Source organism: Molossus molossus, unplaced genomic scaffold (assembly GCF_014108415.1).
Source record: "Molossus molossus isolate mMolMol1 unplaced genomic scaffold, mMolMol1.p scaffold_m16_p_7, whole genome shotgun sequence".
Lineage (NCBI taxonomy): Eukaryota > Metazoa > Chordata > Mammalia > Chiroptera > Molossidae > Molossus > Molossus molossus.
Window position 1 is genome coordinate 9,324,596 of NW_023425401.1, and position 15,305 is coordinate 9,339,900.

The window sequence follows — 15,305 nt, forward strand, 5'->3', positions numbered from 1 at the left end:
ATCTGGTGATCTTGTTTGGCAAGTCCTAAGACAGCTGACTTCTTTGTTTAGTGGGTGAGATAAACTCCCCTTTTTTCCTCCTTCCTTTCTTTCCTGCCCTAGCAGTTATCTTAGTTATTTTTCCTGCAAATATACCCCAAGTGATACCATCCAAATGAATTTGGGGTTTTGTTGTTTGTCCCCCAGACTTTATCTGTCCTTGGGTTTTGCTAGCACACATTGCATTAATTGGGTCTTTGTTCTCTATTATCCAAGGCCAGGGTGATTTAAGTTATGTGTTCTCTGGTTAGGGAAGACAGGTATAAATCGTTTGCTCTTAAGTGTCCTTGGCTGGGGAAGATAGGGGCTTGTGATTCAAAGGCTGCCTGCAAGCTGCCTGAACTGTTTGGCCTTGTTTAATTTCCTTATCTCAATTTCTCCATTCCACTTGCCCAGGGACTTTCTTAGCTTTTTACCCTGCCATATGTCTACCTGGAGATAATGTCACAACCCATAAATGAAGGGATCGGCCTCACAAGACTGCCCCAGTTACACACACTTTAGGTGCCAATCCCAAATCCAGGTTGTCACCTGTGTTTCTGACTAACCAGCTATAACTGGGAGGTTCCCACAACCCCCTCCTCCATTTGGTTACTTTGCTAAAATGGCCAAAAGAACTCAAGAAAACATTTCACTCACTAGATTACTGGTTCATTATAAAAGGATATAACTCAGAGATGGCCAGATGGAAAAGATAGCTAGGGCGAGGTCAGGGCGAGGTCTGGGCGAGGGGCATGGAGCTTCCTTCCATGCGTTCTCGGGGGTGCCACACCTCCACATGTTCACCAACCCTGAAGATCTCTGAACCCCATCCTTTGGAATTTTATAGAGGCTTCATTACATAGGCATGATTGATTAATCTTTGGCATTGGTGACTAATTCAGCCTCCCTAGAGGTGGGACTAAAGGCCCAACCCTCTAATCACCTGGTAGGTTGTCCTGGCAAACAGCCCACATCCTCAGGGGCTTCCCAAAAGTCACCTCATTAATATAAACTCAGTTACCTTGAGACTTTTTTCACCTATATAGCTATGGGTCCCTTTCAGGAATTGGGACCAAAACTCAGTGTTATGGCTCTTATATAATAAATTATAGGCCCTGGCCACATAGCTCAGTTGGTTAGAGTATTGTCCTGATATGCCAAGGTTGCAGATTTGATCCCCATTCAGGGAACATACAATAATCAACCAATGAATTGCATAAATAAGTGGAACAAATCTCTCTCTCTCTCCTTCCCTCCGTCTCTCCCTTCCTCTCTCTAAAAATCAATAAATGAAACATTAAACAAAAAAGAAATGTACTATGTGCCAGAAGCAGTGGATGAAGACCACATATATATTTCTTATAAGTCACAGTATCCCATCGTCAAAAGTGGTTTCCCGCCCTGGCTGGTTTGGCTCAGAGGTTAGAGTGTCGGCCTGCAGTCCAGAGAGACCCAGGTTCCGTTCCCGCCAAGGGCACGTACCTCGGTTGCAGTTTGTCCCCGGCCCTGGTTGGGTTGTGCGGGTGGCAACCACTCGATGTGTCCCTTTCACGTCGATGTTTCTGCCCCCCCCCCCCACTCTATCTGAACAACAACAAAAAAAAAAAAAGTGGTTTCCTTTCATATCTTAGAGGACAGAAGCATTTCACTTTTCCCTTACTCAGTTTTGCTAACCACACACCCCATACTCCGTTTCTTTTTAAAATTGATTTTAAAGAGACAGGGGAAGGGAAAGGTAGGTAGGTAGGTAGGTAGGTAGGTAGATAGATAGATAGATAGACAGACAGACACACACACACACATATTTGTTGTTCCACTTATTTAGGCATTCACTGGTTGATTATTGAATGTTCCTTAGCCGGTGATTGAACCTGTAACCGTGGTGTATCTGAATGATGCTCTAACCAACTGAGCTACCTAGCCAGGGCTCCTCTGTTTTGAATGGTCTTTAAAGATGGTACATAAGAAAATGCTCAGAATGAAGAAAACACTAAATCATTAAGTTACAAGGGTTTTTGTTGTTTTTTATGTTTTTGTTGGGTTTTTTAGAGAGAGAGGAAGGGAGAGAGAGAGAAACATCAATGTGAGAGAGAAACATTGATCAGCTGCCTCCTGCACGCCCTCTCCTGGGGATCAAGCCTGAAACGCCGGGCATGTTCCCTGACTAGAAATCCAATCGGGACCTCTCAGTCTCTGGGATGACGCTTAATCCACTGAGCCACACCGGCCTGGCAGTTACAAAGGTTTTGGGAGCTACCCTATTCAACCTAAGTGGAAGTCATGCTAGGTAAACAACCTGACAATGATAACGACGGTTTGGAACCATAATTAACTCACGGGTCTTCTAACCTCACATTTTCCCTGTCGTCTCTTGCTTTCCCTTCTTCCAAAAATAAAATAAAATCATTGTGCTAAGCACCAAGGGAGTTACAGTTTTAGTGCATTTAAGTTCTACATCTCAGCAGGACCCAGTAGAGCATTGGTTTATTTGTATGTGATCTCTTGAGTGTTGGGCAGATTTGATTAACTGTTTAGATACAACATAGTTTTAGGTTTTTATTAAAAATATCCTTTTAAGCCCTGGCCAGTTTGGCTCAGCAGTTAGAGAGTCAGCCCACGGACCAGAGATTCCCAGGTTGGGTTCCCGCTAAGGGCACGTACCTCAGTTGCAATTTGCACCCGGCCCCAGTTGGGGTCGTGTGGGTGGCAACCACTCAGTGTGTCTCTCACGTGGATATTTCTCTCTCTCTCTCTTCCTCTCTCCCTCCTACTCTATCTGAAGATAAATGCAAAAATGTCCTTGGGTGAGGATAAAAAAATATATATATCCTTTTTATTTTAGCCTACAGTTGCTTTTTGCTCACTAAAATGTGATATATTATTGTCGACACGGTTGATGATGGGTTTTTGTGTTTTTTCCCTTTCTAGTTATGAAAAACCTCCTCCTGGGCTCATCAAGGTCAGTGTGCAGTGCGTCCTCTCGGCTGTTCTCCTAGACACATCTGTGCTCACACTCGGCAACTTGTGGGAACAGCTCACGCCGTGTTGAACCTCCTTGGTGATCACCCTCTTCTTCCCGCGGGTGCCAGGCAGAAATGTCAGCAGCCTGTGTCTGTCCCCCGGGAAACCGAGGCGGGCCCACGCGTGCTCCTCAGCCCTCGCTCCCTTCTCTGCACCCCGGCCAGTGTCAGAGTCTCGGGGGGAGGGAGACGTAGAGCAGTGGTTAAAGGCCGCTCACTTTCCATTTAAAAAAGACATTTTAAAAACTTTTTATTATAAATATTCATGGAAAATTGAAAAAAAAATCAAAAGGATTAACAAAAAGAATCTTAATTGTGTAATGCAGTTATTTGGTGGTGAAAATATATTTCATAAATACAGCACGTGGCCTTCAAGGTATACTAATCCATTTTAACTTAACGTGGCATTGTTATTATTCCAGAAAATGTTACTTATTTAACCCTATACTTAGCCTCCTTCCACACAGCTTTTAAGTTACCAGAAAACTGTTGTAATCTTAGAATCAGAAACTGGCCCTGGCCGGTTTGGCTCAGCAGTTGGAGTGTCGGCCTGCGGTCCAGAGAGACCCGGGTTCGGTTCCCGCCAAGGGCATGTACCTCGGTTGCAGTTTGTCCCCGGCCCTGGTTGGTCGTGCGCGTGGCAGCCACTCGATGTGTCCCTTTCACGTCGATGTTTCTCTCTCTCTCTCTTCCTCTCTCTCCCTCCCGCTCTATCTGAACAAAAAATGGAAAAATGTCCTCGGGTGAGGATAAAAAAAAAAAGAATCAGAAACTGGAGCTCACAAATCATTTCTTTGTGAACAACACTAGAAACATTTCTCTAAAGACAGCTACTTTGTTTTTGCGATCCAGTTGTGCTGGTCCGTTTATTTCCATGTTTCCGTCTGGTCTCACTTATCCCTCCGGTTCTGCAGAGGGGAACTCATGAGGCCTTGCCCCCCCCCCCCCCCCCCCGAGAGCCAGGCGGCCGAGTTCTGAGGCAGGTGGAGAGAACGCGGTGCTTTCCTGCCGCGGTGTTTACACGCTGTTCCCCTTTCTAGGAAGATGAGACTAAGCCGGAAGACTGTATACCAGATGTACCAGGCAACGAACATGCCAGGGAGTTTCTGGCCCACGCGCCAACGAGAGGACTCTGGATGCCCCTGGGGAAGGAGGTCAAAGTGATGCAGTGTGAGTGCAAGTGCGTCAGGCGCCTGACCACGTCCGGTCACACACCATCCGGTCACACAGGGTCACAGGCGGGCTCCTCTCCCGCACTGGGCTCGTCCCCGGCACAGGGAGGCTGGGGGCGCGGCCCGATCTGTGCTGCGTAGATGCGGAAACCAGCTTGCACACGTCAGGACGTGGTCCCGGGTTCGAGGTGGAGCAGAGGTGTGACTCCAGGGCTTCTGCCTCCGAGTGCAGTGGCCTTTCCACAGGACAGTGGCCGCCTGGGGAGTACAGTCTTGGTGATATTCCTGCAACAGAAAGGACCTCCCATGGTGGAAATGCCCTGGAGGACGGGATGCGTTGGAGGCAGGTCCCTTTGGTCTTGCCTGGGTCAGTCACCCTCCATCAGCGGTGGGAGGTTTTGTCCATGTAGCCGAGAGGAGCTGCAGGCCACAGAGGGTGGTCTGGGTCCTGTAGAACTCTGCGTAGCCCCCCGCCAGGGCAGCAGCACCTTCATTTAGCACAAGACGGCATTTGAGTCCTGACTGGTTTTGCTCGGTGGTTAGAGCGTTGGCCTGCAGACTGAAGGGTCACAGGTTCAATTTCCAGTCAAGGGCACGAACTTGGGTTGCAAGTTCAATCCCGGGCCCTAGTTAGGGTCATGTGTGAGGCAACCAATTGATGTGTCTCTTTCACATCCATATTTCTTTCTCTGTATCACCCTCCCTTTCTTCTCTATCTGGGAAAAAAAAAATCAATGGAAAAATATCCTTCGGTTTGGAGTCACACAAAAAAAAATGTTGCCCTGGCCCTGGCTGGTTTGGCTCAGCAGTTAGAGTGTCGGCCTGCGGTCCAGAGAGACCCGGGTTCAGTTCCCGCTAAGGGCATGTACCTTGGTTGCAGTCTGTCCCTGGCCCTGGTTGGTCATGCAGGTGGCAGCCACTCAATGTGTCCCTTTCACGTCGATGTTTCTCTCTCTCTCTCTCTTTTCCTCTCTCTCCGTCCCACTCTATCTGAACAAAAAATGGAGAAATGTCCTCAGGTGAGGATAAAAAAAAAAGTTGCCCTGACTGGTTTGGTTCAGCGGTTAGAGCGTCGGCACACAGATCAGTCGCGGGTTTGACTCCAGTCAAGGGCACGTACCTCGATTGCAGTTCATCCCCGGCCCTGGTCGGGATCATGCAGGAGGCAGCCAATCGATGTGTCTCTGTCAAATCAATATTTCTCTCTCTCTCTCTCTCTCTCTTGCTATATCTGAAGGTATATGAAAAAATATCCTCGGTGAGGATTTTTTTAAAAAGATGGCTTTTGAAGAAAGGGTACTGCAGCCTTTTCAAGACCTTTTTTTGGACAAAGACTCTTCATGCACATAATTAAAATAGCTTTTTCCCGCTCCATTTCCCCATGCCTCTCACCATAAAGGTAACCAACTAAACCTTTTAAGGTTTTTTTTTTTAAGTTTAGCTCCACATATCTAAATAACATGATTATACAGGTTTACTATTGTAATACAAATTAATAATATAAGAATAAACTGCCCAGCCGGTGTAGCTCAGTGGTTGAGCCTCGACCCACGCACCAAGTGGTAGCCAGTTCGATTCCTGGTCAGGGCACATGCCCAGGTTGTAGGCCAAGTCCCCAGCAGGGGGCATGCAGGAGGTGGCCAGTTGATGTTCTCTCTCATCAGTGTTTCTATCTCTCTCTCCCTCTCCCTTCCTGTCTGTCTAAGATCAATAAAGAAAATAAATAAATAAAAAAGCCGAGTTCACTTTTGAGTAGAGATTGGTAACTGGATCTCACTGTAGGATGATGTGTCTGGCCTGCTTAACAGATACCAGAATATTTACTTTGTTGTTGTAAACAGTAAACGCTGAGATCAGTATGTCCAAGTCTTTCCCCATAGGTTGATTAGTGTTTCACAGAAGAGTTGCTTCCCGCCAAAGGCGAAGGTTCTTGCATTCTGGGAACTGACTGGGGAACAAGGCTGGGAGGTGTCATCATCCAATCTTCAGTCATCCGCATCCTTTCCTGTGTTCAGTGTGGCACCTGGTCTTCCAGTGGGACAGGGACCCTCCTTTCACCTCCTCCAGAGAATGAACCTCCTGTTCAGGGCTGGGGAGAGAGGCGTGTGGTCTTCCAGCCAATGCCCCTGTTCCAGCCACCCCTTCGCCTCCGCTGCGAGGAGCACGCTGCTGTTCCCGAGCTGCTGGGGCTCCACCAGGTGAACTTGAGTTGGTGCTCAGTTCTCTCTTCTGCCGGCTTAGAATTCAGTTTTCTGGGGTCTGCTATCCATTTTGCACACTCTTACCTACATTATGACTTCCAATATTTTTTTTACTGTTGTCTCCTTTCCTATTTTCCCTGTCCTTGTGGTTCATGCCAATTTTTTTTTTTAATCCTCACCCAAGGACATTTTTCCATTTTTTGTTCAGATAGAGTGGGAAGGAGAGAGAGGAAGAAAGAGAGAGAGAGAAAGAGGTAAACGACATGAAAGGTACATATCGAGTGGCTGCCACCCGCACGACCAACCAGGGCCAGGGACAAACTGCAACTGAGATATGTGCCCTTAGCAGGAACCGAACCCGGATCTCTCTGGACTGCAGGCCGACACTCTAACCGCTGAGCCAAACGGGCCAGGGAGGTTCATGCCTTTTTTAAAGTATTCTCTCTGTTGTTTTTATGGGCTGTCAAGAAGGGGATGAAAATAAATGATTGTTTTAATCTTTCATCTTTACCCATAAGTCTGTTGCGCTTTTTTTCTTCTTAAGGTTAAAAATCAGCCCTGGCCGGTTTGGCTCAGCGGTTGGAGCGTCGGCCTGCGGTCCAGAGAGACCCGGGTTCGGTTCCCGCTAAGGGCACGTACCTCGGTTGCAGTTTGTCCCCGGCCCTGGTTGGTCGTGCGGGTGGCAGCCACTCGATGTGTCCCTTCACATCGATGTTTCTCTCTCTCTCTCTTCCTCTCTCTCCCTCCCGCTCTGTCTGAACAGAAAATGGAAAAATGTCCTCGGGTGAGGATAAAAAAAAAAAAAAAAAATCAAAACAGTGGGCAGATAAGCCCTGGCCATGGTGGCTCAGTTTGTTAAGCATCATCCCATCCCATGCACCGAAAGGTCACTGGTTTGATTCCCGGTCGGCACATGCCCAGGTTGTGGGCTCGATCCCCAGTAGGGGGCGTGCAGGAGGCAGATGATTGATGTTTCACTATCATAACAATGTTTCTCTCCCACTCCCTTCCTCCCCCTCTAAAAATCAATTTAAAAAAATCTTTTTTTAAAAAATAGTGGGGAGGTTAGGTCTGAGGCAGGTCAGCAGCGATCAGGAGTCCCTGAACTTCAGTGTTCCTAATGGTTTCCTACTACCAACTCAGAAATATTTTCAGTAGCAGCCAGCATGGAGCAAAACCGACTGATCTTAGCTACAATCCCTTCCTGGCTCCTTGGTTAGAATCGATGCCTCTGCCGTTTGCTAGGGCTGCTGTACCCAGGTACCACAAATGGGTGACTTGAACAAGAGAAATTATTGTGTGATGGTTCTGGAGGCTGAAATTCTGAAATCTAGGTGTCAGCAGCGGTTCCTTCTGAGGGCCTCTCTAAAGACCCTGCCTCTCCATCAGGTCACATTCTGAAGTAGCAGGGGTAAGGACAGTGCAACATAACGGGAGAGGAGGGAGTGAGATGGATGACACAGTTCAACCCATAACACAGTTTAAGAAAAGAAAAGCACACTTTGCTTTCTGCATAGGATTGCTTAGTAAGTATCTGGTTCGTTTCTAAACCTCCAAGATTGAAGGACTCTTAAGGATGCAGTTAGTTTCCCTCTATTTTCTGGGATCTCACTTCTCTCTTCCACTGATTACTTTTGCTTTTAAAATTGGAATCTAATGAAGAATAACTTTAATATGACCTACTGATGCTTTATCTTGATTAAGTAAAAATACGTTATCTTACAGAAATATATCCCCTTTTTCTTTGTTTTTAGGTTGGCGCTGTAAACGGTATGGTCACCGAACGGGCGACAAAGAATGCCCTTTCTTTATCAAAGGCAACCAAAAGTTAGAGCAGTTCAGAGTAGTAAGTAAAACCCCAGAGTGTCAATTTTTGTTTACCTAAGATGGTGAATATCCATGAATCAGGCAGGAATGGGTGAACTGGAGGTTCTCATAAAATATATTTCCAGAGACCTTTTGGCCAAAGTGTCTCGTGTTAACTACATACATCTCTGTTAAATCGAGTTTGTGTGACAGATTAGCTACATTAACAAAAAACCAACTTCTTATTTAAAGTGTTCTTTGCTTATACTTTGGGAACACTGGTTGTTTTTTCTGAAGCAGACATTGTTATCCACTTTTTACTTATTATATTTTTAAAATCTTGTTTCATGACAAAAATTAGGAATCTCGTTTCCCAGTTCTTGACTAGAGATTAGATATCTTTCTGTTATAAACTAGAAATGTGCGTAAGTGACACAACCTCATTACATGAGAGTAAACGAGGTGTATCATTTCCTCACTTTCTTTTAACAGTCACCTCCCAGGCTGTTAATCACCTGCAGTGACCGCTAGTCCACTGTCCACTAACGGTTTCGGTCAGTTCCGCTACGCTCTTATCGGGGATATTGGGATTACCAGCATATATCACACTGAGGTCCACATTCTCCAGGGATCTTAAGACATTGAAAATATTGTGCTTTCATTTTAATAATTTGAAGAAGATATTCTGCATAAATCATTGATAGCTCAAATGTCGATTTTTGGTGATAAATCTCAAAAACTTAAACATATTCAATATTTTTGAAACTCAGAAACCTAAATTCTAAGAAATGATCCTAAGGATATAACAAAACATCAACATACACAATTTTTTATGAATGTAGAAGGATAACTTTCAGAATTATTTATATGGTTAAAAAATAGAGACTAAGACCTGGCCGGTTTGGCGCAGCGTTAGAGCATTGGCCTGATGAGTCCCTGGTCAGAGTCGTGCGGGAGGCAACCAGTCCATGTGTCCCTCTCCCTTTAAAAAAAAAATAGAGACTAAAGGAAAATAGGCAACATCTTCAATGGCCAACATACCAACATAACTCACTATAAGCTAGAAACCATACAGCTTTAAAGAATTACGTTTTAGACAGAGGTATCATGTCATGGGAAGATGCTCATGAAAACATAAATGAAAAAGAGATTAGAGAGTTATATACAATATGATTGTAAATTTTTGTAAACTGGATAGTGATTGGAGGAACCACATTAATATGTTAGATACCCAGGTGGAAAGATAATAGATATTTTTAACTTTATCTCCTTATTTAATATGTAAAAATTTTACAAAAATATCTTTTCAAAGATAATTCACATGCCATAAAATTCACTCTATGTGTATTCATATTTTTAAGTACTTTAAGTGATTTTAAATTATCCAAATATTATAGGAATATGTTTGCCTTCCTTTAACAAAATGAAAACAGTGAGGTATTCCAAAATGATTTTTCAAGTCCAATCTTGCCTGTCCCCAAAGGGGAATTAACATAAGCAGCTGGATGAGTATACTTCCAAACTTTTTGGCACATGTTTTTTTGTACCTGTAAGTGAATCATTCTTACATATCATTTTCCAAATCACTTGTTTTGCTTAATATCTTTGTCATCTATCCACATAGAACAAAGAGAAGTACCTCAGTATTTCTAACTTGAATATTCGTGTTTATTAATGATTCTGCATGGTTTATTTTTTTATAGAGGATACTGAAATTATAATCTTGTATAATTTAAAAATCTTTCTAATAGCCTCTGTTACATTTTAAGTAATGGTGACCCTCAGGAAGGATTAGAACATATAGAATATAAAATTACACCAAACAAGGGAGGAGAAAAAAACTCATTTCAGTGAAACAGGGATTTAATTTTAATTTAACTAACAATCTATTAAGCTTAACCAAACCTTAACCTTCTCTGACCCTCCAGGCACATGAAGATCCCATGTATGACATCATACGAGAGAATAAAAGACATGAAAAGGATATAAGGTGAGGTTGTCCTGATGATAATAATGCCCTCTTAAAGTTCTAACTTACAGCCCTGGCCGGTTCGGCCCAGCGGTTAGAGCATCGGCCTGCGGGCCAGAGGGACCCAGGGTCGGTTCCCGCTAAAGGCACGTACCTCAGTTGCAGTTTGTCCCCGGCCCTGGTTGGTCGTGCGGGCCACTCGATGTGTCCCTTTCACGTCGATGTTTCTCTTTCTCTCTCTGTTCCTCTCTGTCCCTCCCACTCTACCTGAGCAGGGAATGGAAGTGGGTGAGGATTAAAAAAACTAAGTTATATTAAGTTGGAAACAACCATTCCATCACTCGAGAAGCACTTTAATAAATATGGTGCTTCAGAAAAGGCCAGTGTGCGGGACTGAGCAGGTCCCCCTGTCCCCCCCGTGCGCGCCCCCCCTCCCCCCCCCTCCCCCGGGTTCACCGAGAGCAGTGGGTGTGGCCCAGCCTGCTCACACCACCCTGGTTGATGTTGGCAGCCCACGCAGTGGTGTCTGGTTCTACTGTATGATTGATTCTCTTTTATATGATTTAGTTTATCTTCTCCAATGTCTTTAGGGATCTGGGCTATTGTTAAAAATTATTCTTAGAGCCCTGGCTAGTGTGGCTCAGTGGATTGAGCATCATCCTATGGACTGAGAGGTCCGGGTTCGATTCCCAGTCAGGGCGCATGCCCAGGTTGTGGGCTCAATCCCACAATCTTCTTTTTTCAAATTGGTGGTCTTGAGTTATATTGTTGAAGAGGTAGATTACCTAGTATGAACTTGAGCAGTGAGGGGATGACTTAGGAAAATAAGTATCTGTTAGAAGTTATAATAATAGGAACTGTAGACACATTCGGATATATTTTTTTAATTGATTTTTTAGAGAGAGAGGGAGAGGGACATAGCAACCTCAACGTGAAAGGGAAACATCAATCGGCTGCCTCCTGCACCCCCCTCCCCATTAGGGATTAAGCCTACAGCCTGGGCATGTGCCCTGACCAGGAATCGAACCAGGACCTCTCAGTGCATAGGACGATGCTCAATCCACTGAGCCACACCAGCCAGTCACATTCGGATATATCTAGGACAATGCAGAATGATTGTACACTGGTTTCAATCCTGTAAAGTAGGCATGGGTGTGTACAAGAATGGGAAAAAACATGAAAAAATAAAAATAGGTACTATGCTTAATGAGGTGGTTATTTGACTTTTTTACCCTCACTACTAAGCTTCTATCTAAAACAATGTTTTAAAGCTAAGTGATGGTGTGTGGCTCTGTGCCCGATCTTATCTGTTCAGGATACAACAGTTAAAGCAGCTACTGGAGGATTCCACCTCCGACGACGACGGGAGCAGCTCCAGTGCCTCAGAATGTAAGGAGAGACACAAGAAAAGGAAGAAGAAAGAAAAGCATAAGAAAAAGAAGAAAGAGAAGAAAAAGAAGAAGAAACGAAAGCATAAGTCTTCCAAATCAAACGAGAGCTCGGACTCGGACTGACAGGAGCTCGGCTTGGTCAGTGTTCCCATCTCAACTCAAACACTGTGGACAACGAGCAGAGGACTGTGGGATCGGAGAGGACCTGAGAGGCCACAGCAAGGAGGAGATCTGCTGTCACAGGTGTGACTTCTCACCTGCCTTCCAGTGACGGTGTGACCACCAGAGAGGGGTGTGTCTTCCCAGGTGCCAGCTCTGGACAGCGGCCGACGTCCAGCAGGAGAGCTCTTCCCGGTGTCCTGCTGCTGCTGCTCACTGGGGTTGCGATGCCCTAGCAATGCCGGGGTGGCCGGACTAAGGGAGCTCCGAGGACACTCCTCCAGGTGCTGCCACCTACACAGCGAGGCTGCTTCATCCCAGACTTCAGGTTGACTTCTCTGTTGTTGAAGATAATAAAAGCTCATTATTTATTTTTCTTTCTCTTTTAATGTCTTTATTAATTTTTTATTTTTTATTTTTTTTTTTTTTTTTTTTTTATCCTCACCCGAGGACATTTTTCCATTTTTTGTTCAGATAGAGCGGGAGGGAGAGAGAGGAAGAGAGAGAGAGAGAGAGAGAAACATCGATGTGAAGGGACACATCGAGTGGCTGCCACCCACACGACCAACCAGGGCCGGGGACAAACTGCAACCGAGGTACGTGCCCTTAGCGGGAACCGAACCCGGGTCTCTCTGTACCGCAGGCCGACGCTCTAACCGCTGAGCCAAACCGGCCAGGGCTAATGTCTTTATTAATTTTTTAGAGAGAGAGTAAGAGATGCCCTGGCCAGTGCAGCTCAGTGGTTGAGCGTCGACCCATGCACCAAGAGGTCACTGGTTCGATTTCTGGCCAGGGCACATGCCCAGGTTGTGGACCAAATCCCCAGTGTGTGGGCCTGCAGGAGGCAACCAACTGATGTTCTCTCTCATCGATGTTTCTTTTTGTTGTTGTTGTTCAGATAGAGTAGGAGGGAGAGAGAGGAACAGAGAGAGAGAGAGAGAAACATCAATGTGAAAGGAACACATCGAGTGGCTGCCACCCGCCCAACCGACCGGGCCGGGGACAAACTGCAACCGAGGTACATGCCCTTAGCGGGAACCGAACCCGGGTCTCTCAGGACCGCAGGCCGACGCTCTAACCGCTGAGCCAAACCAGCCACTGCTCATCGATGTTTCTATCTCTCTCTCCCTCTCCTCCTCTCTTTCTCTCTCTCTAAAAATTAATTTTAAAATAATTTTTTAAAAAGAGAGAGGAGGCTTATTCCGAAGATGCTGTCACAGGGGTATTTGGAATCAGACGCCAGCCGTCTAATAAACAGCTCTGATTTGGGAAAAAAGAGAGAGGAAGGGAGAGAGAGAGAGAGACATTGCTGTGAGAGAGAAACATTGATTGGCTACCTCCTTCACATCTCCTCTGGTGATCAGACTCGTAACCCAGGCACGTGCCCTGACGGAGAATCGAACCGGGACCTCTCGGTCCATGGGACAACACTCAGTCCACTGAGTCATACCAGCCGGGCCGTTAATGTATTTTTCAAATGTATTTTTTAAATTTCTGAATAACACTTACATGTGTTCCAAATTTAAAAGGTATATAAGGTTTATTTATGAAAACTCTTTCTTCTTCCTCTCTCCCCCGGCTTCCCAATTCCGTTGCCCAATGACTACCAATTTTATCAGTTTCTTGTGAAGTCTTCCAAATATATTTTATATATCATAAGCAAATATAGGGTTATTTTTTACACAAATGTTATAGACATTCACCTGCATGTTGTTGTTTTAACTTAACAGTATGAAACTAATTATTTTAGTGTCAAGTACATTTGGTATTGCTGCACCAAAAGTTGTGTGTTTATAATCACCTGAGATGATTTGTTGTTTGAGAAGAAGGGGCTCCTATCACAATGAAAAATCTGGCCTGGCTACATCATTTTTAACTTGATTGGATCTTACTGCCCAAACCCCAACACTTTCCCAGTGTAATTGACTCAGAAAATTGTTAAGAATATAAGGGAACTGCCCTGGCCGGTGTGCCTCGTTGGTTGAGTGTCTTCCCATGAACCATGAGGTTGCCAGTTCAGTTCCCCGTCAGGGCACATGCCTGGGCTGTGGGCCTCGTCCACAGTAGGGACATGCAGGAGACATGTTTCTCTCTCATCCATGTTCCTCTCTCTCTCTCTCCCCCCCCCCTCCCCTGCTCTCTCTCTAAAACCAATTTAAATATTTTAAGTTTTTTATAAAGAAAGAATAAAAGGGAATTACTGTAGAGTCAGCTACACACACCCCAAAATACACCCCTCATGTCCTTCCTCTTCCTGGTTAACCACAGCCCACCCGGGCCCCACAGAAGCAGCTCAGCTGTCAGGGTAGTGCCTGCAGCTATGGGCAAGTCCATCTTGTCTTTGCTGAGCTACAGTGGAGCTCAATTTTGCTCACAGGTCAAGTGTCCCTCCCTGTCCAGCAGCATCTGTTGCTGTTATCAGGGTATCAGGAACTCTCTACTCCCATTTCTGATGTCTTTCCCCAGGTGTTAGACCTCCCCCCCTTTAAAGAGCAGCCAATCCAAGCACAGAATGTACTCATCCCAGTTGCTAATCAATAAATGCTCCTGGTCTTGGCCTTCAAATAAGACTGCAATTCTAGGAAACCTGAGGTCACTTAATTCAGGCACGATTTACACTTATCCTTGACAATCTAGCTCAGCATGCAGCTCGTGGGCCATTTGTCCACCCCTGTGTGTCCCAGTGTTTCCTACCCTGTTCCAGCCTCTTCTGTCCTGGAATGCCATTCATGATCAAAGTATTCTTTTTTTTTTTTTTTTTTTAAGATTGCTAAATATGCCCTGGCCAGTTTGGCTCAGCGGTTAGAGCGTCGGCCTGCGGTCCGGAGAGACCCGGGTTCGGTTCCCGCTAAGGGCACGTACTTCGGTTGCAGTTTGTCGTGCGGGTGGCAGCCACTCGATGTGTCCCTTCACATTGATGTTTCTCTCTCTCTCTCCCTCCCACTCTATCTGTACAAAAAATGAAAAAAATATCCTCGGGTGAGGATAAAAAAAAAAAAAGATTGCTAAATATTATTTCTCTTTGATCTCTTTTTTGATAAAGGTATTTTTAGGAGACAAGAATTTTTTCAGTTTTATCTAACTTTTACATTTCTTGTTTTCTTCTGTTTACAAAGATGATACATATTCATTGTTTTAAAAATTTAAACATTACAGAAATATATATTGTAGAAAGTATATCCCCCACAATCTTTTTTTTTTTTTATCCTCACCCGAGGACATTTTTACATCTTTTGTTCAGGTAGAGTGGGAGGGAGAGAGAAGAACAGAGAGAGACAGAGAAACATCGATGTGAAAGGAACACATCGAGTGGCTGCCACCCGCACAACCAACCAGGACCGGGGACAAACCGCAACCGAGGTACGCGCCCTTAGCGGAAACCGAACCCGGGTCTCTCAGGACCGCAGGCCGACGCTCTAACCGCTGAACCAAACCGGCCAGGGCATCCCCCACAATCTTTGAAGAGAGTAAAATTCCTCCATATTTTTACCTCCATACTTATATGAACAATATAGGTTATATTTCTCCACATACTTTCTATGCATATACTGTTTTTTTAAATCCTC

The 15,305-nt window shown here is 45.1% G+C and overlaps 1 protein-coding gene across 11 annotated transcripts in view; it reads left to right on the forward strand.

Annotated features, from left to right (window-relative positions):
• RP9 (RP9 pre-mRNA splicing factor) overlaps window positions 1-15,305 on the forward strand; it is a 167,758-nt gene that overhangs the window by 3,970 nt on the left and 148,483 nt on the right. For 5 of the 11 annotated variants that reach the window (XR_004957389.1, XR_004957388.1, XR_004957386.1 and 2 more), the window contains exons 2-6: window positions 2,950-2,980; window positions 4,082-4,211; window positions 8,169-8,260; window positions 10,149-10,210; window positions 11,505-12,067. Coding sequence is in view for 3 of the 11 variants with exons in the window: in XM_036247366.1 (XP_036103259.1) it covers window positions 2,950-2,980; window positions 4,082-4,211; window positions 8,169-8,260; window positions 10,149-10,210; window positions 11,505-11,703 (514 nt within the window). In the remaining 8 variants the exon portion in view is untranslated. The remainder of the gene's footprint in view (window positions 1-2,949; window positions 2,981-4,081; window positions 4,212-8,168; window positions 8,261-10,148; window positions 10,211-11,504; window positions 12,068-15,305) is intronic. The other 6 variants (XR_004957391.1, XR_004957390.1, XR_004957392.1 and 3 more) reach the window with 2 other exon arrangements.